Source organism: Crocodylus siamensis, chromosome 12 (assembly GCF_052110815.1).
Source record: "Crocodylus siamensis isolate JL-2025a chromosome 12, ASM5211081v1, whole genome shotgun sequence".
Taxonomy (NCBI): domain Eukaryota; kingdom Metazoa; phylum Chordata; order Crocodylia; family Crocodylidae; genus Crocodylus; species Crocodylus siamensis.
In genome coordinates this window covers 38,209,427-38,231,939 of record NC_143406.1, presented here as the reverse complement: position 1 = coordinate 38,231,939, position 22,513 = coordinate 38,209,427, and the positions used below count along the sequence as shown (strand labels likewise).

At 43.0% G+C, this 22,513-nt stretch overlaps 1 protein-coding gene across 2 annotated transcripts in view; it reads right to left on the bottom strand.

Moving 5' to 3' along the window:
- The window catches only part of CYTH3 (cytohesin 3), a 105,544-nt gene that overhangs the window by 30,151 nt on the left and 52,880 nt on the right, over positions 1-22,513 (bottom strand). For both annotated transcript variants that reach the window (XM_090024629.1, XM_090024630.1), the window contains 3 exons: positions 15,850-15,968; positions 5,384-5,464; positions 2,486-2,598 (listed from right to left, as the gene is read on the bottom strand). In XM_090024629.1, the coding sequence (XP_089880755.1) occupies positions 2,486-2,598; positions 5,384-5,464; positions 15,850-15,968 (313 nt within the window). The remainder of the gene's footprint in view (positions 1-2,485; positions 2,599-5,383; positions 5,465-15,849; positions 15,969-22,513) is intronic.

Sequence of the window (22,513 nt, the reverse complement as noted above, 5' to 3'; positions counted from 1 at the left end):
CCTTCTTCCTGGAAGGTCTTTGGAGAGGAGCTCATCTACAGTAGGCTTTGTCAGATTTTAGATTCCACAGATTCTACAGAAGACTTTTTCAATGAAAAACTCTCTGGAAGTCAAAACAGCTAAAAAGCTCCCTCTGAAAACCCCAGGTAAAGAAATAAAAGCCTCTCTAAAACAGGTTGTAAACATTTTTTTAAAGTACTGGCTAGTGACACAGGCTCATCATTTCTTGACACTTTCAAGAAACCACCTGGATTAAAATGTTTACAGGTGGCAAGCTGTGGCAGGGCACTGTGTGCCTGCCACTTCAAGGGCCTGGAGCTGGCAGCTGCCTGGTGCCTGATGAGGGCGGCCATTTTGAATCTGGGGCTGCCCAAATAAACAGGGCAGTTCTGCTGCTGGAGGCCAGGCAGCAATGTTGCCTAGCTGGAGGGCTGCTAGTACCATCTGGAGGTAAGGGAGGAGCTGTAGGGGACGGTAAGGAGGCTCCTGGTCCTGGGTATGACCTAAAACTGCACCCTGCTGGGAATGGGTGGCCTGGTGGGGCTCTCAGTGGCGCGGGAGCCCCCAGGAAATGCCAGGCCAGTTACCACCCTGCTGAAAGGTGGGTTGGGGTGCCTTAACCCCTAGCCCCCACAACTGGGTGTGTTACCCCTTGTTTGGAGGGTCTGAAAGGTGGATGCCAGGAAGAAGAGTGTGAGTCCGTGGACTCATGAACCTGTCTGACATTTCCCCCAGCTGGTCAATGCTGGGGCCAGGACCAGAAGGGTCAAAGGGCTGGGGGCCCACCGCAAGGACTGCCCAAGAGCTGAGGGCCTGGGGTTCCGACTGGCCTGCAGGTGGGCCAGGCCTAATAGCCAAAGGTCCCGGGGGGGGACCACACCTATGAGGGGGAAGCAGCTCAGGGAGCTATGTTTGCCAAGGATGAAGGCAAAATAGGCCGCCTGAAGAGAGGAATACAGGCAGGGTTCAAAACAGAAGGATTCTGGGGCCCAGTGTGGGGGACCGGTGATTATAATAACATAGAGATGCCATCATTGAGGCTTGGCCTGCAGTGTAGGGGAGGAACGGAGCTGCAGATAGTGCCCCCTGGCATTGGGACAGGAAATGAGCAGCCTCCTACTTAATTAACATCTATTACATAATAAACAACAAGGCATGGCAGGCCAGAATGCAGGTGGTTAGCCCAGGAACAGGTGGGCAGACCACAGTGAGACTGGCCCCGAGCAGACTCCCTGTTACACAAGCCAAAAAAGATAAACTTGGTGCGTGTACACTAAGAGGAAGATTTCTGTTGTAAAATTGGTACTAAAAATGAAAGTAAAGAATTAACCCTATGTTTTTCCTCCAATCTCCAAACATTCTTATTTCTCATTTCACATGCTGTGTTGCAATGGGTTTCCTAGTTGACATTCTTCTCTCTGAATAAAACATAGTTTAACATGTGATCTAACAAATAATACAATAAAAACAACTCTAATAGATTTAGTAGTGTTGACATGGTGTTGTTGCCCTGGTATAGGAAATATGCCAAAGGCAAGAATTCCTTTTGGATGATAACTTTTGCTGGACCATCTGCCTATTTAATATAGATATACACAAGCTTTTAGATACCACAGAACCCTTCCTCAGGCCTGTGTTCTGGTGTCTCTGTCCTCTATCTCTTTTTAGTGATCATTCATTGTAATGCATAGTTTTTGTTTGGTTTCTCCCTCATAGTTGCCATGACGCATCCAGTATACCAAATACCCTTATGGCAAGTATGACGGTAAAACCAGACAGATACTATGCCCTATAGCAAATGATAACCAAAAAAGATAAAGGACAGAGACATTAGGGCTAAGTAGAGACTGTCAGAAAGCCCAAGGCTGAATTGATTCAATCTTCACAAGGTAGTCTAAACTGTATAGATTGAACTGATGATAAGCAAGGGAGAAAACATTCACTTTTGATTCTGGAAATGCAGCCACATGCCTGCAGTGGCCCAGGCCAGAAGTGGGGGCACTAGAGCACACCTCCCTACTGAGCTGGTACAGACATCTTACACCACCCTGAGCAGACAGGAAGGCCAGCCAGCCCACCCTGCAAGGGGGGTTTGCGGGGGAGGTGCAAAGCATCCTGGGATGTTGGGGGACTGTGCATTAACTTGAATTTGGAGGGGATCTGGGACAGAAGTTCAATAAACCGTTTTAACCTAAATCAGCGAAGGCTCATACTACATCCATCCAGGTTTATCTTAAACCGGTTTCAGCCATTTTGAAAGTGGTTTATGTGCACTGAACTTCTATTGTATTAAAGATTTGAAACAGCTTCCGATTACTTATACTGGTTTATGTGTCATTTCTGTCCCTGGACTAGAACACAGAGGCCTGAGGAAGGGCATTACAATACCTGAAAGCTTGCATATATCTAGCTCAACCATGCAGTTGGTTCAATACAAATATCATCCAAAATAATTCTTCTTCTCTAATAAAAGTTTGTGACTAACCTGTAGACTGAAAGACTCCAGGATTACAAAGGCAATAGCGTGAAGCAAAAGCCTCCATCATACGATCAATTTTTTGAGCCTCTCCTGGAAGTCTGAAACTCCACAGGAATTGCCTATAAAAGGAAAATAAATGTATAAATATTAGAATGGATTTTAAAACATATATTAGTAATAATGAGACTCTAATTTGTAAATAAAATTAGAACTTGTATTAAACCAATCTCTCAAGACAACTTATAAACAATTACAAAATATTATATGCAAATGGTTGGCCAGCAACTCAGTAAACAGTACTGCATGCAAAATAATATGATGCAGGCAAAATAATATGATGGTTCACATTCTGCAATTCTTTCCATTTCCATCTTGGCAGAGGATGGAGGTAAGAGATGAAGATCACTAAGTTACAAATCGTGGGAAAACTATCTAAACTACACTGAATGCTTCCTTGTTGCTCAAAAAATCATTCTTCACAGGATTTGGTTAAAAATAATTCTAGGTCATATTAAATAGTGGGTTGATAAACACCTGTATCTTCATTAGAACCAGATATGAGTCAGGGCGTTGGAATAAGGCCAACCTACCTACCTAAGGAGTGACAAGGCTCAATTTACTATAACACTACACCCAGATCTTAAAGAAAATATGAGAAAAAACCTGCAAATAGATTTTAAATATAAATAAAAGAGGGATACCCTCTGGTATACTGCAGAACCAAATATGCTACAAGATTGCTACACAAAAACTATTAAAATTGATCTATAATTAGAGAATTATAGATTACAAATGCAGAAAAGGGTTGTTTTCAAGGACTGGGCAACACCAAATATTTTTTCATGTTTTCCTTGGCATGGACAGCTAGAAAATATTATTCATGTTCTTAAGTGCAATCATCAAAGCTCTTAACAGGGAGGCAAAGTCTGGGCAGACAATATAGCCTCTTGCTTCTGGCTCCATTCTTCGAAGCTGGGCCAGCTGAACAAACAAGCAACTGTATTTCATAAACAGGAAGAAAATATGGAATTGTTCACAATCAACAACCAGAAAATATAAGATGAAAAAGTAGTGATCAGGTACAAAAAGCCCACTTCTTTATTATAGCTTTTGTTTGTTTGCTCATTTTACAATATTCCTGAAGGATTTCAGGGACAATGAACTGTGGATAATTCATAACAAAGTGGAGACTAAGAGTATTTATGCAGGAAGGCAATGACTATAGGTATTTGTAATGAAAAAAAAGAACCTTTCACCTCCAGTCTAGCGACTTTAATCCATTCCTACAACAGTGACTGAAGTTTTTAATCAGATTACTGTTTGGTAGGTTATATAAAATTAATGAATGGTCTTGAAATAATTCTTTGTAAACAGGTGTTCCAATACAGAGGGGCCCCTTTATGATAGTCTCAGAAAATAAAGAGTTGAATGGGCATGAAAAAATAACCATCCCCATAGTAGTAATGAGCAGAGGACAGGATTTCAAGTCCAAAAGGACCAGAAGGACTACCATACTACACTCCTTAATTGGATGAAATAGAAGATTTCTCCTCAGAAACTGAATCAATCCAACACTTGTTGCATGTGATAATACAGGTGGTCAGGCATGATCTATTGAAACATACTGCCATGTCAAAACTGAAACATTTTTTAAGTTAAATTGTTTTTTCAGGAATTTAATTTAAGAACAGTTTACTGTAAACCCATCCCATTTGAACTTTTTTAATATTATGTATACACAAAGTTGAAATCAAAGAACAATCTGGCTATTTTTTGGAATTTTCCTTCATGAAGAATTTCACAGCGTTCAGTGCTTGTTTCAATTTAGAACCACATTTTGAAGTCTTTTGTGAATTGGAACATGTATTACACATGACTCTAGCTATCCATTTACTTAAAAGCATAATTAGGGGTATAAAAAACAACAAAGAGTACAAACCTGCCAAGCATGTTAACATAATATAGAAAGTTAATGATTTTAAATAAGTATTTTTTCTGATGCTTTTAAACTTTTGAATTAGTACAGTACAGCAATACTGAACATTGTTAGTCAACAGGATCATGAGTTCCTGTTCTCATCATCTTCCTCTCTGCCACCTTCCTTTGAGTGTAATTTGCAATTGTTGCAACTGCAGTTAATTTGCCACCTTTGTAAATAGACTCTTCCTTCATTTGTACAGCAGCCAGGACTGGTCTGCCCAATCCTGGCTGCATGTTAGAAGCTATCACAATAGGACCAAATAATGCATGGAATTAGTTTTGCTGTTAAGAGGTAGAAGGCTTTAAGAATATAATGTATCCCAGGCAAGCCAAAGGATCCAGAGGCAACCTCCACATCCTGAGGCAGCTCAAGTTATCACCAAATTTCAGTCAGCACAAAGCTACTGTGACATTATACCAAGTGGCACTGCAATGTGTAAAGGCCACACTAACAATTCAACATTTCAGAAATAGCAGCTGTTGTAGAAAGGGAGTCTATTGTGACTGCAAGTTTGGTAGCACTGTCTGAAACAGCCTTATTCATTAGAATTATCTAGATTTACACAAGAGTAACAAAATAATTAAAGCTTTATATATATTATCCCCCTGCTGCCACCTGCATAAAAGCTGAAAGTCTACTATTTATTTAAGGAGATAATATATAAAGAACTGAGGATGGGCTCTAGCTGTCTCTGAGTTGGATGAAATCATTCATTTAATGTAGTAAACTGAAAGGCAGCATACATGTAAACAAGCAAGGAAGGGAAACATTATTATTTGTGTGGTAGCTTAATATGTTTTATTATATAATCTAAATTAAAGATCACATGATTGACTAAATCATCAACACCAGACTCTAAATTACTTTTACCAAATTAAACATTTACCCAAGGCAAAAAAACAAAAAAAAAAGAACGCACTTACCTTAAGGCTTGTACAAGATTGAGATCAGCGAACTCATGGAGTTCAACAAAAGCCTGAAGAACTTTAATATTAAATTCATCTCTATAAGAGAGACACACAAAGTGATAACAGAGAATTATAATCCCAAATTGCAAAATGTTAACACTGCTTCAATTAACAAGTTTCACACTTTTCCAAAAACAGAAAGAAAATAAGAAACTGAGCAGACAAATATTCTAATACAATAAAGGACTCAGTCTGCCTGTCTGTGCATCTGTCTGTCTGTAACACTTTTGGGCAACTGTGCATGTGCCACTGAAAGGGTCAGTGGCAATTGGCTGCGCAGGCTCTGCTTCCTCAAGCAGGGGGGTGGGAGCCCCACTGCTCTGGGGATGGAGGCAGAGGTCAGCATGGGGGAGGGAGCTGCCGCACTGGAGGCTGGAGGAGGAGGCGGCAGTGGTGGCAGGACTGTTTACATGGCCAGCCCCAAAGGGTAAGCAGGGTTGGGGGCCATGTAAACACTCCCTGAAACACACCGTCATTCATGACGGGCAATTGGCTAGTACCATCAGTAAAATATTCCTCATCAATATCATGAATAAAATATTCAAAATGTGCATTTATTTGGGGGATATCTTAAGATTTTGTGCAAATTTCACCTCCTACATTTGCCAAAGTGAAAGTTAATCTGGCAGGACTAGAAAGTGCTGCAGCTGCCTTCTTTCATAATGGGCCTGCACCAATTTTAAAGTTGTTTATCTATGTCACCTGGAAACATTAACTTCCTTTGAAGAATAATTATTATTGTTACACCTCTCTTAAAATAGGAAATACTTTGATGAATGACTGTAAATACTGTTGAGTGCACAACTGCATGTATATGTTCACCAATACACCTATGCTAATATGCTCTTTTGTAACTTCTGACAATGGTATTTCCTCAGCAAAACCTCACCAGGGAATAACTATATTCTTCCCTTTGCTTTCTCCCACAAAAAAGAAACAAAGTATGCTAAATCAACATACTGGCTTTTATACACATATCAGCTATCAATAGGGAACTACCCAAGTCAGAAGCAGCCCAGTGATTTTGTGGGCAGATCATGGGACGGAGACTGCCAAGGGTCCCTGATAGCCCCACACCTCACCACTGACCAGTTGTGAGAGTTGTCCATCATGCAGCCCTGCCCCTCACTGCTGATTGGTGTAGAGGGTTGAGACCACACGACATGCAGCCCTCACAGCCAATCAGTGGTGAGGGGCAGGGGTGGCAGCCATCTTGGGCTCCCCTGTTTGCCAGCAGCCCCTCCCCCTCTCCCTTCCCCCTCACCCCTGATGAGCTGTGCTATCGGACTGCAGAGCCCCGCGGACTGCTGGCTCCCTCTGGGGAGCCAAGATTTTATTTTCAATAAGTTTTCTTTCTTTTATTTTCTTTTTGTGGATTTTGTATACATTGCCTTCTTTTGTGGGCAATGTTGGATTTTGTGATTTTGGTAGGTCCATAACTATTAGGGAACCCTGTAACCAAAGTACAGACCATAAAAGAAACAGGTTGAAAAAAGAAGAAAGTGACTTAAATTGTATTGCATTCTTATTCCAGTCTTAGGAATCACTACACTGAATGTTCAAACTTAAAAAAAACAACTATATAGGCTTTAAAATTTCTGTTTTTCTCTATTGCTAATCTGAGCGTAACTGTTCTTAGGCAGCAAACCTTTAGAAACTGCTGTGAATGGACCACTGCAGAACAAGATACTATCTAAAGACTGGATTGTGTTAATAAGATTTAAACAGGGACTATGGATTATTATCCCATTACCTACATTAGCTTTTGTGACTGTTCCTGTAGGTTTATTGCTTGGTCCCTCTCCCAGCACTGTCCCCACCCCCTGCATTCCCCACTTTCTCTCTCTCCCCTCCCTGAATTTTCTATTCCAATTTCTCTCCTTATACACTGGTTTGTGCATGTTCTTCACAGCATCTGTTGAAGCAAGCACCACCCTACAAAAGCCTGTAATACCTACCTTGGTTCATCTGTAAGGTATAGATCAGCCCTGCCTTCTACTTGACTTTAGACTACATCTCTATATCCATATTTTACTCTCACAACCACCAGAGACAGCTATACTAGAATCATGACGGTTTATGATTCTCAGGGTGTGCTGTGGACACATCACTGAAGTAAAATGTTGTAGATCAACCTCCACACATCAACAAGTTGGTGTTATGGAGTTGTCTGCTATGTCACTGACTGACTGAACAAACCAAACCTCACATTCATTTACATACTTTAAAAGCAAACTATTCATTATTTAGGAAGTTATTTTAAACACCATATGAGCCCTGCCAAAGGGAGAAAAAGTGACTCATATCAAGTTGAACAACACACAAAATACCAGGGCAGCTGTATTTCAGTGCCCCTATATAAAGTAAACTAATGTAATAGCTTAATTAAAAAGGCACTCAGTAGGGCTACTTTGGTATTAACGATTAAGCACTGGTCTTATTTATAAAGGTATAAACATGGAGCAATTTATAATATATTTCCGTATATTCTAAAGCTAGGCTTTTCTGCTTGTTTAGTACTTCTGTAGTTTTGGACAAGTTTTAGAACTGTAATACTTTAGCTGTACTAAGGTTGGAGGCAAGCAAAACATTATCCACATAAAAGGAACCTTTAATCGACAAAACGTACTCCCCCTTCTGTTCACGGCATGTTTGGTTGCATATATATCCGTTCTTTTATTTTCATTGTTACCATCAGTGTGATTTATCCAGATAAAAACTGTTGTAACATTATAATACAGGTCAGTCTTTTTATTTGCATTTTACCAAATTATGCTCCAAATAAATAGGATACTTTGACTTGTGTACTTGTATCCTAGCTATATTATTAGAATGCATACAAAATCTCATTACTGAAAGGAACATTAAGAAATTGTTTTCAGAATCTTTGGATACTAGATATAGTACCTTGCTAAAGATGGCTACATCTCTTCCACAGACTTGACCTGATACTGACATTTGTATAGTATTAATCATGAAATGCTTCCACTTACAGTGCAGCCACAGCAGCAGAAAAACCAACTTAAAATATTAAACCAACTTGAAATTTCATGGTGGATTTTTTTCTTTCAGGGTCCCATACTGCTAAAAACCTTCTTATTTTTATATAAGCCAGCATAACGATTCACATGAATAAGTGTTTACAGGATCATAGGAAACTAACAATTCAAAAGATTACTTCCAGGCCGGTTCAACCTGGCTTCTTCATCCAAACCTGACAGCTCTGAAACCTCCATCCATATTCTAAAAATCAAGCTGTAATATTTATTTCTTAGTCCTCCTTCACCAATAAAGAGATTCTGTTACTGGCAACACTTCTAGTTATGAGGCAAAAGAAAGATTAACATCCACTTAGTTTTCCTGTAGCTATACTGAAATAGCAGCACTCATACAACCACAGTGCACAACAGTAATGAAAACAGCTAAGACATGCACTGAGAAGGCAAATTTGTAAATAAACATGCTTTTAACATTTTCTTTTTTACTTCAATTGTACTTTAAGCTAGCTATTTTGTGGCTAAGTTCCAGCTATGCAACAATATCTTTGTATTTTCAGTTCTCCCAACATTTTGCTTGTCGCTTTACGGACTTCAGTATTCATTCCTGGTCATCATTTAACCTTTATTGTGGAGGGTGGGCAGAGTTTTATCTACCACAGCCTGGGCTCACCCAAAGGCATACCCAGCATGGGGCTGTAGGTTCTATCCTCTTGGAGCAGTACAGGACTCCCCTCATCAGCCTCACTCCCCAACAGCTATGGAGTTAATGTTCTCACAGGCGCTGCAAAACTGTATGTAGGATGAGACTGTAAAAGCCTTAATCCAGCAGCAGCTGTGACAAGAGTTAAACCAGTACCTGTTGGCTGGGCACCTCCCCAGCAGCAGCAGCAGCATCTCCCACGGAGGAGGGAAAGTGAAGCTGACAAGAGGATTTGTGCCCCAGCCCTGTGCAGGGGCCCATCTCCAGCCTCTTGCTACCATTCTAGCCCCGCTCCCCCACGCCTCATTCTGGCACCCCCACCCCACTTAGTGCTTGGGGCTCACACCCCCCTCATCCAGCCCTAGTGTTGCTACTGATACAAGTTATAGCTTAGCTCTGTTACAACTGATGCTTGAAATTTAACCTATATCTTTTAATTACTTTAAAACGGACAAGCTGAGATGTAGAAATATCAAAACAAGATTTTCAGAATGTGGATAGGAACTGCAAATGCTTACTCATGCAAAAAGTCAATGCTGACCTCAGTGGAAGTCAATGTGTTAATAAGGACTATTTCCAGGATTTGGCCCTGAGAAAATGATCAGAATAATAAACTTCTCTTAAAAATAAACATGGCCTTCTTTACATAAACTCCATCGCAGTTATGCAGTTATAGACAATTAAGATACAGTGAACACATAGCTATTCATAAAAAGTCTGTGTTTTTATTACTGCTGGTTGAAATATCCAAAATAAAGTCTAATGATTCTCAGAGATCAAATTCTCCTGCATTTACAAAAGCTTTGTAAATGTTAATATAATGCGCACCATGTTGCCGTAGGGAAGAATCTTTCATTAACTCCAAAGGGAAACACAGCCACAAGCAAAATTCCTAATCCTGCAAACAGATTACAGATGAACTCAAAGGGGATATGCCAAAGTCTGTCAGTTTATGGGAGTGGTGCCAAAGTGAGGACTGGCATCTGAGCCAGGAAAAAGCCACAGCTTTTGTCTATGGCTAGGGACACGCATTCAAAAAGCCAAAGCTTGAACTGATGCAATCTTTGCAGGTTAGTCTAACCTGTGTAGACTGAACCGATTTGCACTCAGCAGCAGCACAGCACAGCCCCATGTGCCAGGCACCAGGCATGGGGCGCTACCCCTGAGGCTTCTCCACCACCATCACTGTCAGGGGGCCTGCCCTAGCCATACTAGTAGGTGCTGCCCACACCACCAAACTTTGGTCAGCCACTGGGCAGGCAAACGGCGGCAGGGAAGCCACTGGGGTAGTGCCCTATGCTTGGCACACGGGGCTATGCTGCACCTATGGCTTCCCTGATGCCACTGCCTGGGCTGTGGCCAGATGCCAGCCGGCATGGCTCCCTTAAGGCGAAGGAGACAGGGAGAGGGTTTATTCCTCCCTCTGTCCCCTCTCCCACTGGGGAACCGCAGTCAGAGTCTGCCAGTCCTGGCCACCACCTTCACTGCTCACTCCAGCCCAGCAGACCCCGGCTGGGGTTCTCGGGGAAGGGGGGGGAATAAACCCATCCAGCATGGCTCCCTGAGGTGAAGGGGGAAAGGAGGGGAAATAAACCTCAGCATCTGGCCACACCCCCCACCCCTGACACTGCCACTGAGCAACAAGGGAAGACAGGAACCCCTGTCATGGTGTCCTGGGGAGCACAGGCCTGTTCCCAGTGGGCAGGCTGCACTGCAGGCAGGAGCCAAGTGGGCAAAGCTGCCACCGCCTGCAGGGGGCAAGCGGCAGCAGTGCTAGGAGGGCCATAGGGGTCTAAAACCACTCCAAAATTCAGCTTAGCTCCCATAGCCACCCCTCTGAGCCCTGCTGCCACCTCTACTGAAGCACAGTCCCACTCCAGCCCACAGCACAGACCTGCTGGGAAGAGGCTTGCGCTCCCTGGGACACCATCCCCACCTCACCGATCCAGCAGCAGGGGTGGAAGCATGGCTCTCTGACAGGAAGGGAGCAGGGAGGGGGTTTATTCCCCCCTCCATCCCCTCTCACCCCAGGGGAACACAGCCAGGGTCTGCCATCCCCAGCCACAGCATCTGCCACTCACGCTCAGCCAGACAGACCCCAGCTGGGATCCCCCATGGAGAGAGGGGACGGAAGGTAGAATAAACCCCTCCCTGCCACCTTCCCCTCAGGGGGCCATGCTGGCTGGTGTCTGGCCATGTCCCCCACCCCTGCTGCTGGACTGGCAACGGGGTGGAGGTGTCCTGGGAGCACAAGCCTCTTTCCATCAGAGGGGGGCTGTGCTATCCACTGGAGTGGAGCAGGCAGAGCTGCCACAGCCTGTGCAAGTCAAGTGGCGGTGGTGGTGGGGCTTGAAGGGGTGGCTAAGGGCTAAGCCAAATTTTGGGGTGACCATACCCCTGCCCCAAGACTCACTAGCAGCGCTGCTGTTGCTCACCCTGCGCAGTCTGTGGCAGTGCAGCCCCACCACCAGTTAGAGGCTTGCGCTCCCCAAGATACCATCACAGGGGGCTGCTGGCCCATCAGGGTCCCTTGCTACTCCAGTGGCAGGGGCAGGGGGTTTGTTCCCCCCTCCTTCCACTGTTTGGCAAAGGAGGCATGAAGGGGGCTTATTCCTCTGCTCGCCCCATGCAGGGAGTGAGCAGCAGAGGTGGCAGCTGGAGCTGGCAGACCCTGGCTACATTCCCCCTGGGGAAGAGAGGACAGATGAGGAAATACATCCCCTCCCAGCCCCCTTTGCCTCAGGCAACCATGCTGGCTGGCCTCTGGCCATGCCTCTACCCCTGCTGCTGCAGCAGCAATGGGGAAGCGACTTCGAAATGTGCTGCTGTACCCCAGCTAGACAGACTCCAGCTCAGGTCCATGCCAGTGGGTCACAGACAGGTAATTAAACCCCCTCCCTGCCCAATTCGCTTTAAGCTACTGCCAAGGTTGGCTGCTGCTCCAGTGGCAATGCGAGGAAAATGCCTGACAGGGGCTGCTTTGCCCTGGCCAGGCAGACCTGGGAGGAGAGGTATGTTGGGGAGAATAAATCCCCTCCCTGCCCGCTTTGCCTCAGGGGGCCATGCCAGGAGGCGCCTGGCCGTGCCCCCGCCCCTGCCCTGCAGCAGCAAGAGGCGAGGGACCCTGACACGGGTTGCTCCACCCCATCCAGGAAGACCCAGCTGGACACTGGGACAGGGGACAGAGGGGGAAATTAAACCCCCAGTCTCTGCTAACTTCACTTCTACTGGGGCTGCCCATGCCCCCTGCCACTAGAGCAGCAAACGGGGCGAAATGCCTGGCAGGGAGGGTTCTGCAGCGCCACCACCTGACAGACCCTGGCTGGGTCCATGATGGTGGGACAGGGCAGGCAGAGGGGAATAAATCTCTTCCCTGCTCCCTTTGTCTCAGGGGGGCGCTCCCTTTGTCTCAGGGGGGCGGCATCTGGCCATGTCCCCTCCCCTGCCCTGGCTGGAGCTGAGAGCACACCCCAGCCCAGGGCTGGAAAGCATATCAGGATGCTGTCCGGTTTAACTTAAACCAGGAACGGGTCTGGGACAGAAGTTCCAAAAACTGGTTTGACCTCATTCAACCAGATTTATCTCAAACTGGTTTCGGCCATTTTGAAACTGGTTTATGTGCACTGAACTTCCGTTCTGTTACAGGTTTAACCAGTTTCCGCTCACTTAAACCAGTTTATATGTAACTGCTGTCTCTAGCCCATGTGTGTAGTTTTTTCAATAAAAAGGGAAAACAGAACCAAAACTTAGTTTACAATTTTTAACAGTGATTCCATTTTGTTGTGGTGTATTATTTTAAAAAACAATTTCTGGAGTGCATTAGAATAAACCTACATATTTATTGTACTGTCTGTGATGGAGGCTAAGATGCATTCTCCACTTGAGATACCTACTTAACATCCATTAATGTTAATGGGATGTCTGTGGGCAGGGCAGATGATAATGCTTAAATAAAAACAGCTCACTACCATTAGGCTAGGCACTACCCTTTTTCACGATAAGCAATTTTTTCATTATCTGCTTATTAACCCCATGAATCATTTATTGTCTGAGAAGGGCATCACACCAGAAGACTGTTCAAATGTGATTCTGAAACCTTCACAAACTGTGTGGTACTATATCTTGCACTAGAACCAAGTAAAGGCTACCTGATATTTTTCAAAGTCATGAACTATGATAAGGTAGGCAATGAATTATACTGTCAAAAGATATCTATATTTTTCAAGGTCTCTCATTTACAAGGGAATAACTTTCAGGTGTAAGCAGACATTACATTTCTCCCAGAAGGAAACTTTTTGTTCCAGTATCCTACCAGTCCATTACCCCTCTTCAAGTACCTGTGAAGTATGCTAACACTTTTTTCCCAGGACACTACTATGTAAACCTGCAAGTTAGAAGAGGTTCATTTAAGTTAATTGCCAGTCATTCCAGGGAAAAGCCTGCCAGGCTGTGAGCTCTCCCTGACATAAAAACAGATGCCAGTATCTCCTGGGACAAAGCCTTTTATTCTGGCACTGTTGGCTTGGAAATGGCATTTAAAGGTCTGTTCTTTGGGAACTGGTTTATACATATAGATATATGCATTATAAGGGTTCAAGGTGGTCAGCAGGGGTTAACTGATTTCTAAGAGCTTGAGTCTCACACTGAAACTGCATCACAGCCCTGGAAGCAGACAGGTTATCTAGTAGGACAAGGCCAACAGACAGACACAGCCTGAGAATTGAGGGAGCTTCCCATAACACGAGATCACAGCCTTCAAGGCAGACAGGTTGTCTAACACAACAGGGACACAAAGCCTGGGAACCAAGGAAGTATGTACCATGCTGCCCATAATATGAGATACATGACACCAGCTACAAGGCCCCAGAGCAGAGCAGGGGGACTGTGTCTTGGTTCTGGGGGAACAGACCAAATTAAGAGAAGGCCTGGAAGGCTACGTGGACATGTGACCACAAAGAAACAACTAACCAGATATAGCCACAGATAAAAAGTAATCAGGAGTCATCAAGGGGGAAGGAAAATACAAAAGCAAAGACTTGAGAGTAACAAAGGTCCCTCCTTCTCTTCCTTTCAGTCCCTCCCTTTGTCTCATCCCACCCGGGTCCCTTGTCCTCCTTCTCCCTGAGGGGTCCCCATCCCCATTCCCATCCCCCGGGAAGGGTCCCCAAGGCCACCATGGACCAAGGGCATACAATCAGCCTATCTCATGCACCCCACGGGAGGGGGAGGGGGAGGGGCAGGGGTAGGCCTTGGCATCCCATCTTCAGACTACTGACATTTGACACCTAAGAGAATGAGCCTCAGAGTGAAGACTGCATCCAGTTCTGGGTGCCGCACTTCAAGAGGGATGTGGACAACATGGAGAGGGTCCAGAGGAGGGCCACTCGCATGATCAGGGGGCAGCAGGGCAGGCCGACCCTATGAGAAGAGGCTACAGGACCTGAACCTGTTCAGCCTCCAAAAGAGAAGGCTGAGGGGGGATCTAGTGGCTTGTTATAAACTAGTCAGGGGGGATCAGCAGGCATTGGGGTAGTCCCTGTTCCCCCGAGCACTGCCAGGAGTGACCAGAAATAACAGTCACAAGCTGGCAGAGGGAAGGTTTAGGCTAGATATCAGGAAGCACTACTTCACAGTCAGGGTGGCTAGGATCTGGAACCAACTTCCAAGAGAGGTGGTCCTGGCTCCTACCCTGGGGGTTTTTAAGAGGTGGTTAGATGAACATCTTGCTGGGGTTATTTCATAGTTGTTTTTTTTTCATAGACATCAGGGCTGGAAGGGACCTTGAGAGATCATCGAGTCCAGCCCCCTGCCCAAAGGGCAGGAAGTCAGCTGGGGTCATAGGATCCCAGCAAGATAAGCATCCAATTTACTCTTGAAGGTGCTCGATGGAGGTGCTTGAACCACCTCCGCTGGCAAACTGTTCCAGACCTTGGGGGCTCGGACAGTAAAGAAATTCTTCCTTATGTCGTTTGACCCCAGTATTGTTTCCTGCCATGGCGGGGGGTCGGACTAGATGATCTACTCAGGTCCCTTCCGACCCTAGAAACTATGAAACTATGAAAGTAACGAGATGTACTTTGACACTGATGATAGCCCTAGGATTTGGTAGCTATACAGAACTGCTTGATTGTTTGTATTGTTTTTTTCTGTTATCATTGTGTATCAATAAATTTGCCTATTATCAAATGAAAAGGTCATGGTCAGTCTGAGAGTGAGTCCCCCTGCCCCGAACAAGGTATCTGGACCCTAAATCCAGAGCCAAGAGGACTCTACAGACATAAAAGCCCACATCCCACTTTGTATGTGTGTGTGTGTCGGTGAGAGAGAGAGAGAGAGAGAGAGAGAGAGGGAGAGAGAGAGAGAGAGAGAGAGATTGTCTCCTGTCTGTTTTTATGTAGGTCTTAGTTTCCGACAATCTGACCGGGGTTAAACCCACCATGTTTTTGCCCCCTGACCACTAAACAGCAATGTAGCTTGGAAGGGCTACATGTGGAATGGTCTGTGTTGCTCTTGTTTTATCCTGGGTTTTGACTGGGATCAATTAAGGCAGCCTCAGATGAGACATCTCTTTATAGCCTAACATGAAATGTATATTCCTCAGCATAGAATGCAGCTCACAAAGCCAGTGAACGAGAGTGATACTGATATAAAGTATAACTCTCCACACAAGCCCGCAACCTTATAATAAGAAAAAGAAAAAAGTTGCATTTGTGTCAGTTTACCTTTCACCAAGGTAATCTCCAATTACAGTTTTATTTAGTCCTTCCCCTTTATAAAGGAACTGTGCAATGTCCTCTGGAGTGTTCTGCAGAAGGTCATTTTCTATCAGGAACTGGATTCCCTAGAGAAAGAAATTTAAGAGGAAAATATCTTAAGTTTCCTTTCACAAGCATTTATCTAAATATTTTTGGGACATTTGGAAATGCATATAAAGATACACATAGTATATAGTTCTCCATTAATTCAGTCTGTAGAAGAAAAATCATTAATAGTTTCATTAGATAATAAAACTAAGAATAATTTTATCAGCCAGGAAAGCAATTTTTAGTATTCATTTTTATTTTCATCTGTAAATTAACTCTTTAAGGTGGAAATAGCTGGCGGCAACTGAAATTCCTCAAATACAGCAAGTTGTTTAATAAATAGCTATTCTGTTTTAGTCTTGATTCTGTATTAGTCTCTGTGAGAGAGTTAGTGTGTATAAGAAGCTAAGTGAATTTGTTCATATTACTACATCAATGTCTAGAAGAGGTCATAATCTGTGAAATCACATAATAAAGAGTGGCATGCAAGGATAACGTAATTACCACCATGGTACACAATAATGCAAGATAAATGCAATACCATGCCCAAATACACAGTCATTACTCACAGTACAAATTATGTTTAAAATGTACTGAAACCTGTTATGGGAGATGTTGGCTTTGGCTTGGTAGTTTTTTTGTCATTGCTTATACCAGGGGTGTCAACGACACAGCCTGCAGACCAGATTTGTCCTGTGAACCCCAACACCTGCAGCACTCCCATCCCCTCCCAAAGCTGCTCCTGGGTCTGAGTGCAGGGCCCAGAATGTGTGCCACACATGGTGCCCACTCCTGGACGTCTGGAAGCTGCACTACACATGGCACCTGCCCTGTCTGGTTTGGACTACATGCAGTGCCTACTCTAGGACCTGCATCACACACAGCACCTGTCCCAAGACACACAGCACACATAGTGCCTGCTCCAGTTGCAGAGTGGGTGAAGAGACAGAGGTACCACAGGTGGTGCAGGTCCCAGTCTGGCCAAGGCAAATGTTGTGTGTAGTGCGGATTCTGTACGAGGCACCATATGCCATACAGGTCCCAGAGTGGGCGCCACATGCACTAAATCTATTATGCAGGGGCTGGGGGGGGAGTGAGTTCATGGGCCCAGTCCAGCCTGTGGACTGGCCCTGTGCCACTCACCCAACCTGCAGTGTTGCTGAGTTTGACACCCCTGGCTTATACAAAACTTGTCAAATACGTTCTGTTACAGAGCCTGATCCAAAGCTCAGTAAAAGCAAAGGGAGTCTTTTCATTTAACTCAATCAGCTTCTAATCAGAGCTATGTCCTGTCATGAATTAATAACCTCATAAATGCAAACTCTAGGAAGGCAATAAAGTTTTTTGCAAGGAAATGAGGAAAAAACCTTTCAAGAAATGTTTTAGGATGGGAGAAGTCAAAGTATAGGATAAATCCTACTTTTGATATCATCAGTTCCCAAAAACAGGTCAGTTCTTTCTAAAAGTTATTAATTTCCAATTACTGCTAGCAATTCTATGAAAGTATTTGGGGAGAAATTAAAAATAAATTACATACAACCTTAATGTCCTGGATTATCCATACGCAGAAAAGTTCACTGTATTACTCTGAAGTCTTTGCTATAAAAAGCAGGTCCCTGGATTACAGTCAATATTTTTAGAAGTAAAAGAACCACACACCCCCTTTCTATAAACATTATTTATTATTTCATTCAGACTCTGAAAACTTCCATCATTCTTGTGGGATATGGGAAGAAGAGAGAAGAAGATACTGTGGATAAGTGCAGACATTCAGGGGAGTTAGGGAGAGGTTAAATCACATTAAAAATGGACACCCAATCTAAGGAAAGTCAGGATGGGGAACTAGCAGAGCAGCAATAGGGTGGACAAGCAGACTACGGGGGGAGGAAAATCAGGGTCCGTGTAGAGATTGGGGGCAAGTGGGATCTGCAGAGGGATGGTGGGGGAAGGTAGGTGGGATCTGTGGGAGTGACCAGGGGGATGGGGAGGCAGGCAGTGACTGGGGGGGGCAGGAAGCAGGCACAGTCCTTAATCCTAGATCCATTTAGTCCACAATCCTTAATTCTAGATCCATTTAGTGTACACCAATCTAAGTCTATCTTAGACTGGATTCTGCCATTTTTAGAGTGGTCTATGTACATGGAAATTTTGTAGCGTTACAGGTTTAGACTGATTTCTGATCACTGAGACTGGGTTTAAGCATTCACATCGGGGGCCAACTAAGATCGGGTGGCCATTTTTAATGCAAATTAACTCCTTGTAACTCCAGCAAATGTCTGCACTTAGCCAGTATTTCAGTGGGTTTTCTTGTCCCAGTAAGATCACACATGGAGAAACAGGGCAACCCTACTTCTAATCTGGGCTTCCAGTCTCTAAGACATTAAACAAAATATTAAAATATTCATATAATTGGTTGACTTTAGTTTGTTTTTACAATGAACAAATTACCTGCCTTGCAAGGAAGTTGAGTTTGCTGACTTTGTTTAGAATGCAAACAAGAAAGCACAAATTCCTTCAATCTTGTGTATCGTAGGCTTTAATAGAGCTAACTTATTATCATGGTATCAGTCCCAAAGATTTTTTTTTAGCCTGGTTGACAACTCTCAAAATAGTTTCACCATCTGAAAAACTTCCAGAGTCAGCCAGGATTGCTGCTGACAAGCAATGTCTTTCTATAAATATCAGTGAAAGAAATAGGATTTCACTGCAAAAAAAAATAGAAATTTATCTTGTAGTAATAGCTGTGCTTCAATCTGAAACAATGACCACCCTGAAGATGGATCTGACAGACTTATGACAGTGCAATCTTATGGCTATATAAACTGAGCTAAAAATGCTCCTAGGCAGGCAGACAAAATGAGCATTGTACTTCAAGCATTAAGTGAGGTCCATGCTTAATAAAGGTGCCATGTACTCTCTTGATTATTCCAAACTAAAGAACAAATAAATATTCACTGTGATGGATGTATTTTCAGCTTTAAAATAATGACCATTAGAAGAAATGACTCTGTCAATCATACAAAAGTCAGACAGATTTATAAAATATGAATTACAGAGGCATCATACCAGCCCTGTCATTAAAATTCTTGGGTTTTTTTCACTCAAAGCAGTATTAAAGTCCCTAAAACTCAAAATTATTAAATTGTCAAACTTAATAGTTCTTTGCAGGATAACTGTATTTTTTACAATTTTTAGGTCAAGATTTACTAACTTCATATATTTTACATATGTACATACAGAACCCACCCCACTGTCTCATGAATAAGAGAGTTTTCAAACCAAAACCTGAAAATACAGAAAAGAGAAAGCGTGATTCCCTCTAACTTGTCAATCCAATTTAGCTCCACCAGAGACATGAATAAAACTAATCAGATTCTCAAACTACTGTGTTTCCAAATACTGTTTTGCTTCGCCTCTAGTCCCTGTATCCTGGCCTCCCTCACATACCTTACCCTCTCTGGCTCCCTTCTCTTTCCCATGCTTCATGCTCTGAATAATAACACCAACAATGCTCATTCCAATCCAAGAAGCTCCCTGAGACCTGAAAACACAGGACTTCCATTCAGAAAAGCATCTACGACAGTAACTATGTCAGCAGCAGAGCCGCAGATTCCCTTTCTTAAATATTCTTAGCATTTTCTTCTTTTGAATGCATCTATGACTATGTTCAGTTCTGGTCAGCCTATCTAAAAAACACAGTATAACAGTAAGAGAGATGATTCCAAGAAATGTGATGCAAATGATTATAGAGGGTTGAAAATACTTTCGTGTAAGAAGCTGAAAACTTTATAGGCATAAAACAATAGTATAGAGAAGGATCAGGAAATTTAATGAAACTAAAAGGATGCAAATTTAAACTAGATGCGCTATAGAGCTAGCCTACTGGACTCATTGCTATGAGGCACAACTGAGGACACGTGGATTAGCAAATTCAAGAAGGAATTGCTATATTTTAATTTTTTTCTTTCTTATCATTATTTATAGCTGTGAAGAATACCTGTCACAAGATTGAAGGAATTTGTGCTTTCTTGTTTTCATTCTAAACAAAACAAGTACAGTAGGATCAGACAATTATGAATACATAGTTTCAATGACTGAACTAATTCCAGCCTATTTGTGCTATCTCCAGCATGGATTTTTAACTGTACAAAATTAAACTGATATAGTAAAAAGCTATCCCATTTACCCTACTTCTTTTCTTTATGCTGAGGAAAGTTTCTTAGAGCTAATAATATCCAATTTCTGGAAAGCCAAATTAGCCATCAAAAATTAATTACTCTCCATGGAAACAGAGATATCTTAATGCACTACAAAACAGACACAATTTCCATTTTCCTTTATAGCAGAAAAAGAAATGATAAAGAATAGGCAGAGAGACAGGAATAGAATATTTGTCTGGGAAGTAGCAGTGTCTGGAAAAAGTGAATCAAATGGCCTGGCTGGAACCTACTTATGATTCTCAGTCTTGGCTTTATCTCTTTACATTTCTTCTGTTGACCAGTTTAAAATGGGAGACAACACTACTTGACTGCTTTCTCCACATAAAACACATTGTTACAGAGACATTTTATATTTACTACAAAGAGCTATTTTGATCGTTCTATGGCAGCTATTTCTATTTTCTGTATTCTCTATTGAAACCAGTTTTGCGTTTCAGTTTTAAGTTTTATAGTTAAACTTTTGTCCCTTCCAAGAAAAATGATCTTTTCAAGTACAACAGGAAATGTCTCAAGCCCCCATGCCATGAATTTCAAGTATGACTTTATGTTCCATTGTGCCTTCCATACATAAAGATCCCAAAGCATTTTACAAACTTGACAAAGGTAGCACTGTACACACTATTTTAAAGCTAAACTGGTTTGAAAGCTATTATACATAGCAACTGTAACTGGAGTACATGAAACAATATCAAAACCCAAATGCTTCCATGCAACTGCTCTACAAACAAAGATAAAGGTTGTAAACAGATCCATAGATATGTCCAATGTTATTAGTAACACCAATAGCCTATTTTTTAGCTGCACAGTACCAATCCTAACTGCAGTTCTCTTTTTTTTTAAATTTTGATTAGCAGGCATCTCATTCAGCAGATCACTGGGTGGCCTTGCTCCTCACACAACTATCCTGCTTTTCACATTTCCACTCATGCAGGCACCTTTCTCCCATTTATTAGTAAAAACATCCTTATTGCAACAACAGCAAGAGCAAACACCTATATTAGAAAGACATTCAGTGTATTTTTTTGCTAATTTTAATTCAACATAGCAGTTGAAAGGATGAGCCAGCTCCAAGGAACCAGCAGCTCTTGCAGATCACCACTGTTCTACATATCATGGTTTGGGAACAATGTGTAAAACCATTTCTTACATGCAAGCTATGTTAATGTGGTAGCCCAGTCAGGTCTTCTAGATACAGGAATAATTTCACCTACTAATGAAATAATTAACGCTGTAATAAGGCCACCTGAAGTCATTTTGTGATTTAGTCAGAAATCTTCTAGGAAGTAAGAAAAACAACTAAGAGGACACCTGAAGAAGATAAGCTACCTCAAGAAAAAGAAATCCTTCCCACAACATTCAGAGAATGACAACAGTGGTGAATCAATTTAAATAAAGAGCTGTAGCACATGCACACACACATACACACAAGTGACAGCTTGAGACTACCCTAAACATTAAAATGTTATTCAAGATAATACTTCAGCTGAACATTAAGGACCCCTCTACATGTTACAGGCACCATGCAATTAACTGCTTAATTGTGCAATTACCTTAAAAGTAGCTAGTGTGGAAAGTAACTATCACGCCATAAAAAGCTCCAACCAGTTCTAAAGTTAGACCTAAAAAATATGTACTAATATTATAGCTATTTGCTGTACAGATTTAATGTGCACGTGCAACAGGGTCTCCCCTGCAGCTGGGAGCCCTGTCAGCTGATGGGGCTCCCAGCTACAGTGGTGTACTATGCCCAGCCAGGGCTGGGAGGGCTGGAAGTCCCACCGCTGCAGGGACTCTCAGCCTCAGCAGCTGCTGACCCAAGATCCCAGAAGCACCCAAGCAGCCAGTAGTTGCAATCCCCCAGGCCCAGGGGTTCCATGTATCCCTGAACCTAAGAGATTGTGGAAGTCGCAGTCCCCCAGGCCCAGGAGTTTCACACTTCCCCAAGCCTGGGAGATCACAGCCACCATGATCCCCCAACCTCAGGGGGTACATGGGGCTCCCAGCCACAGGTGCTTGCTTCTTACCAGTGCAGGGAGAGGCTGGGATTGGGCTCCCCCTGTACCAGCAATGAGGCAGAATGGGATTTAATGTGCACCTTCTGCCATGTATGTGCAAATGTGTGGATCATGCATTAGATCTCATCGAATCTTTACCTTCACATGCAGAGGGGACCTTAAGCAACAACCATCAAAATGTAACTGCATTCAACACAGCTGCAAAGGAAATTTACCAGAAACAAACAGAAAAAAAAAAAAAACCTTAGTAGGGAAGCTTTTGAAAAAATAAAAGAAGTGATGTAATAAATAAATAGCCTCCTCAAAGTCATAATTCAATTCTATTGAAGGCAAGAAAAAGCAGTAAGC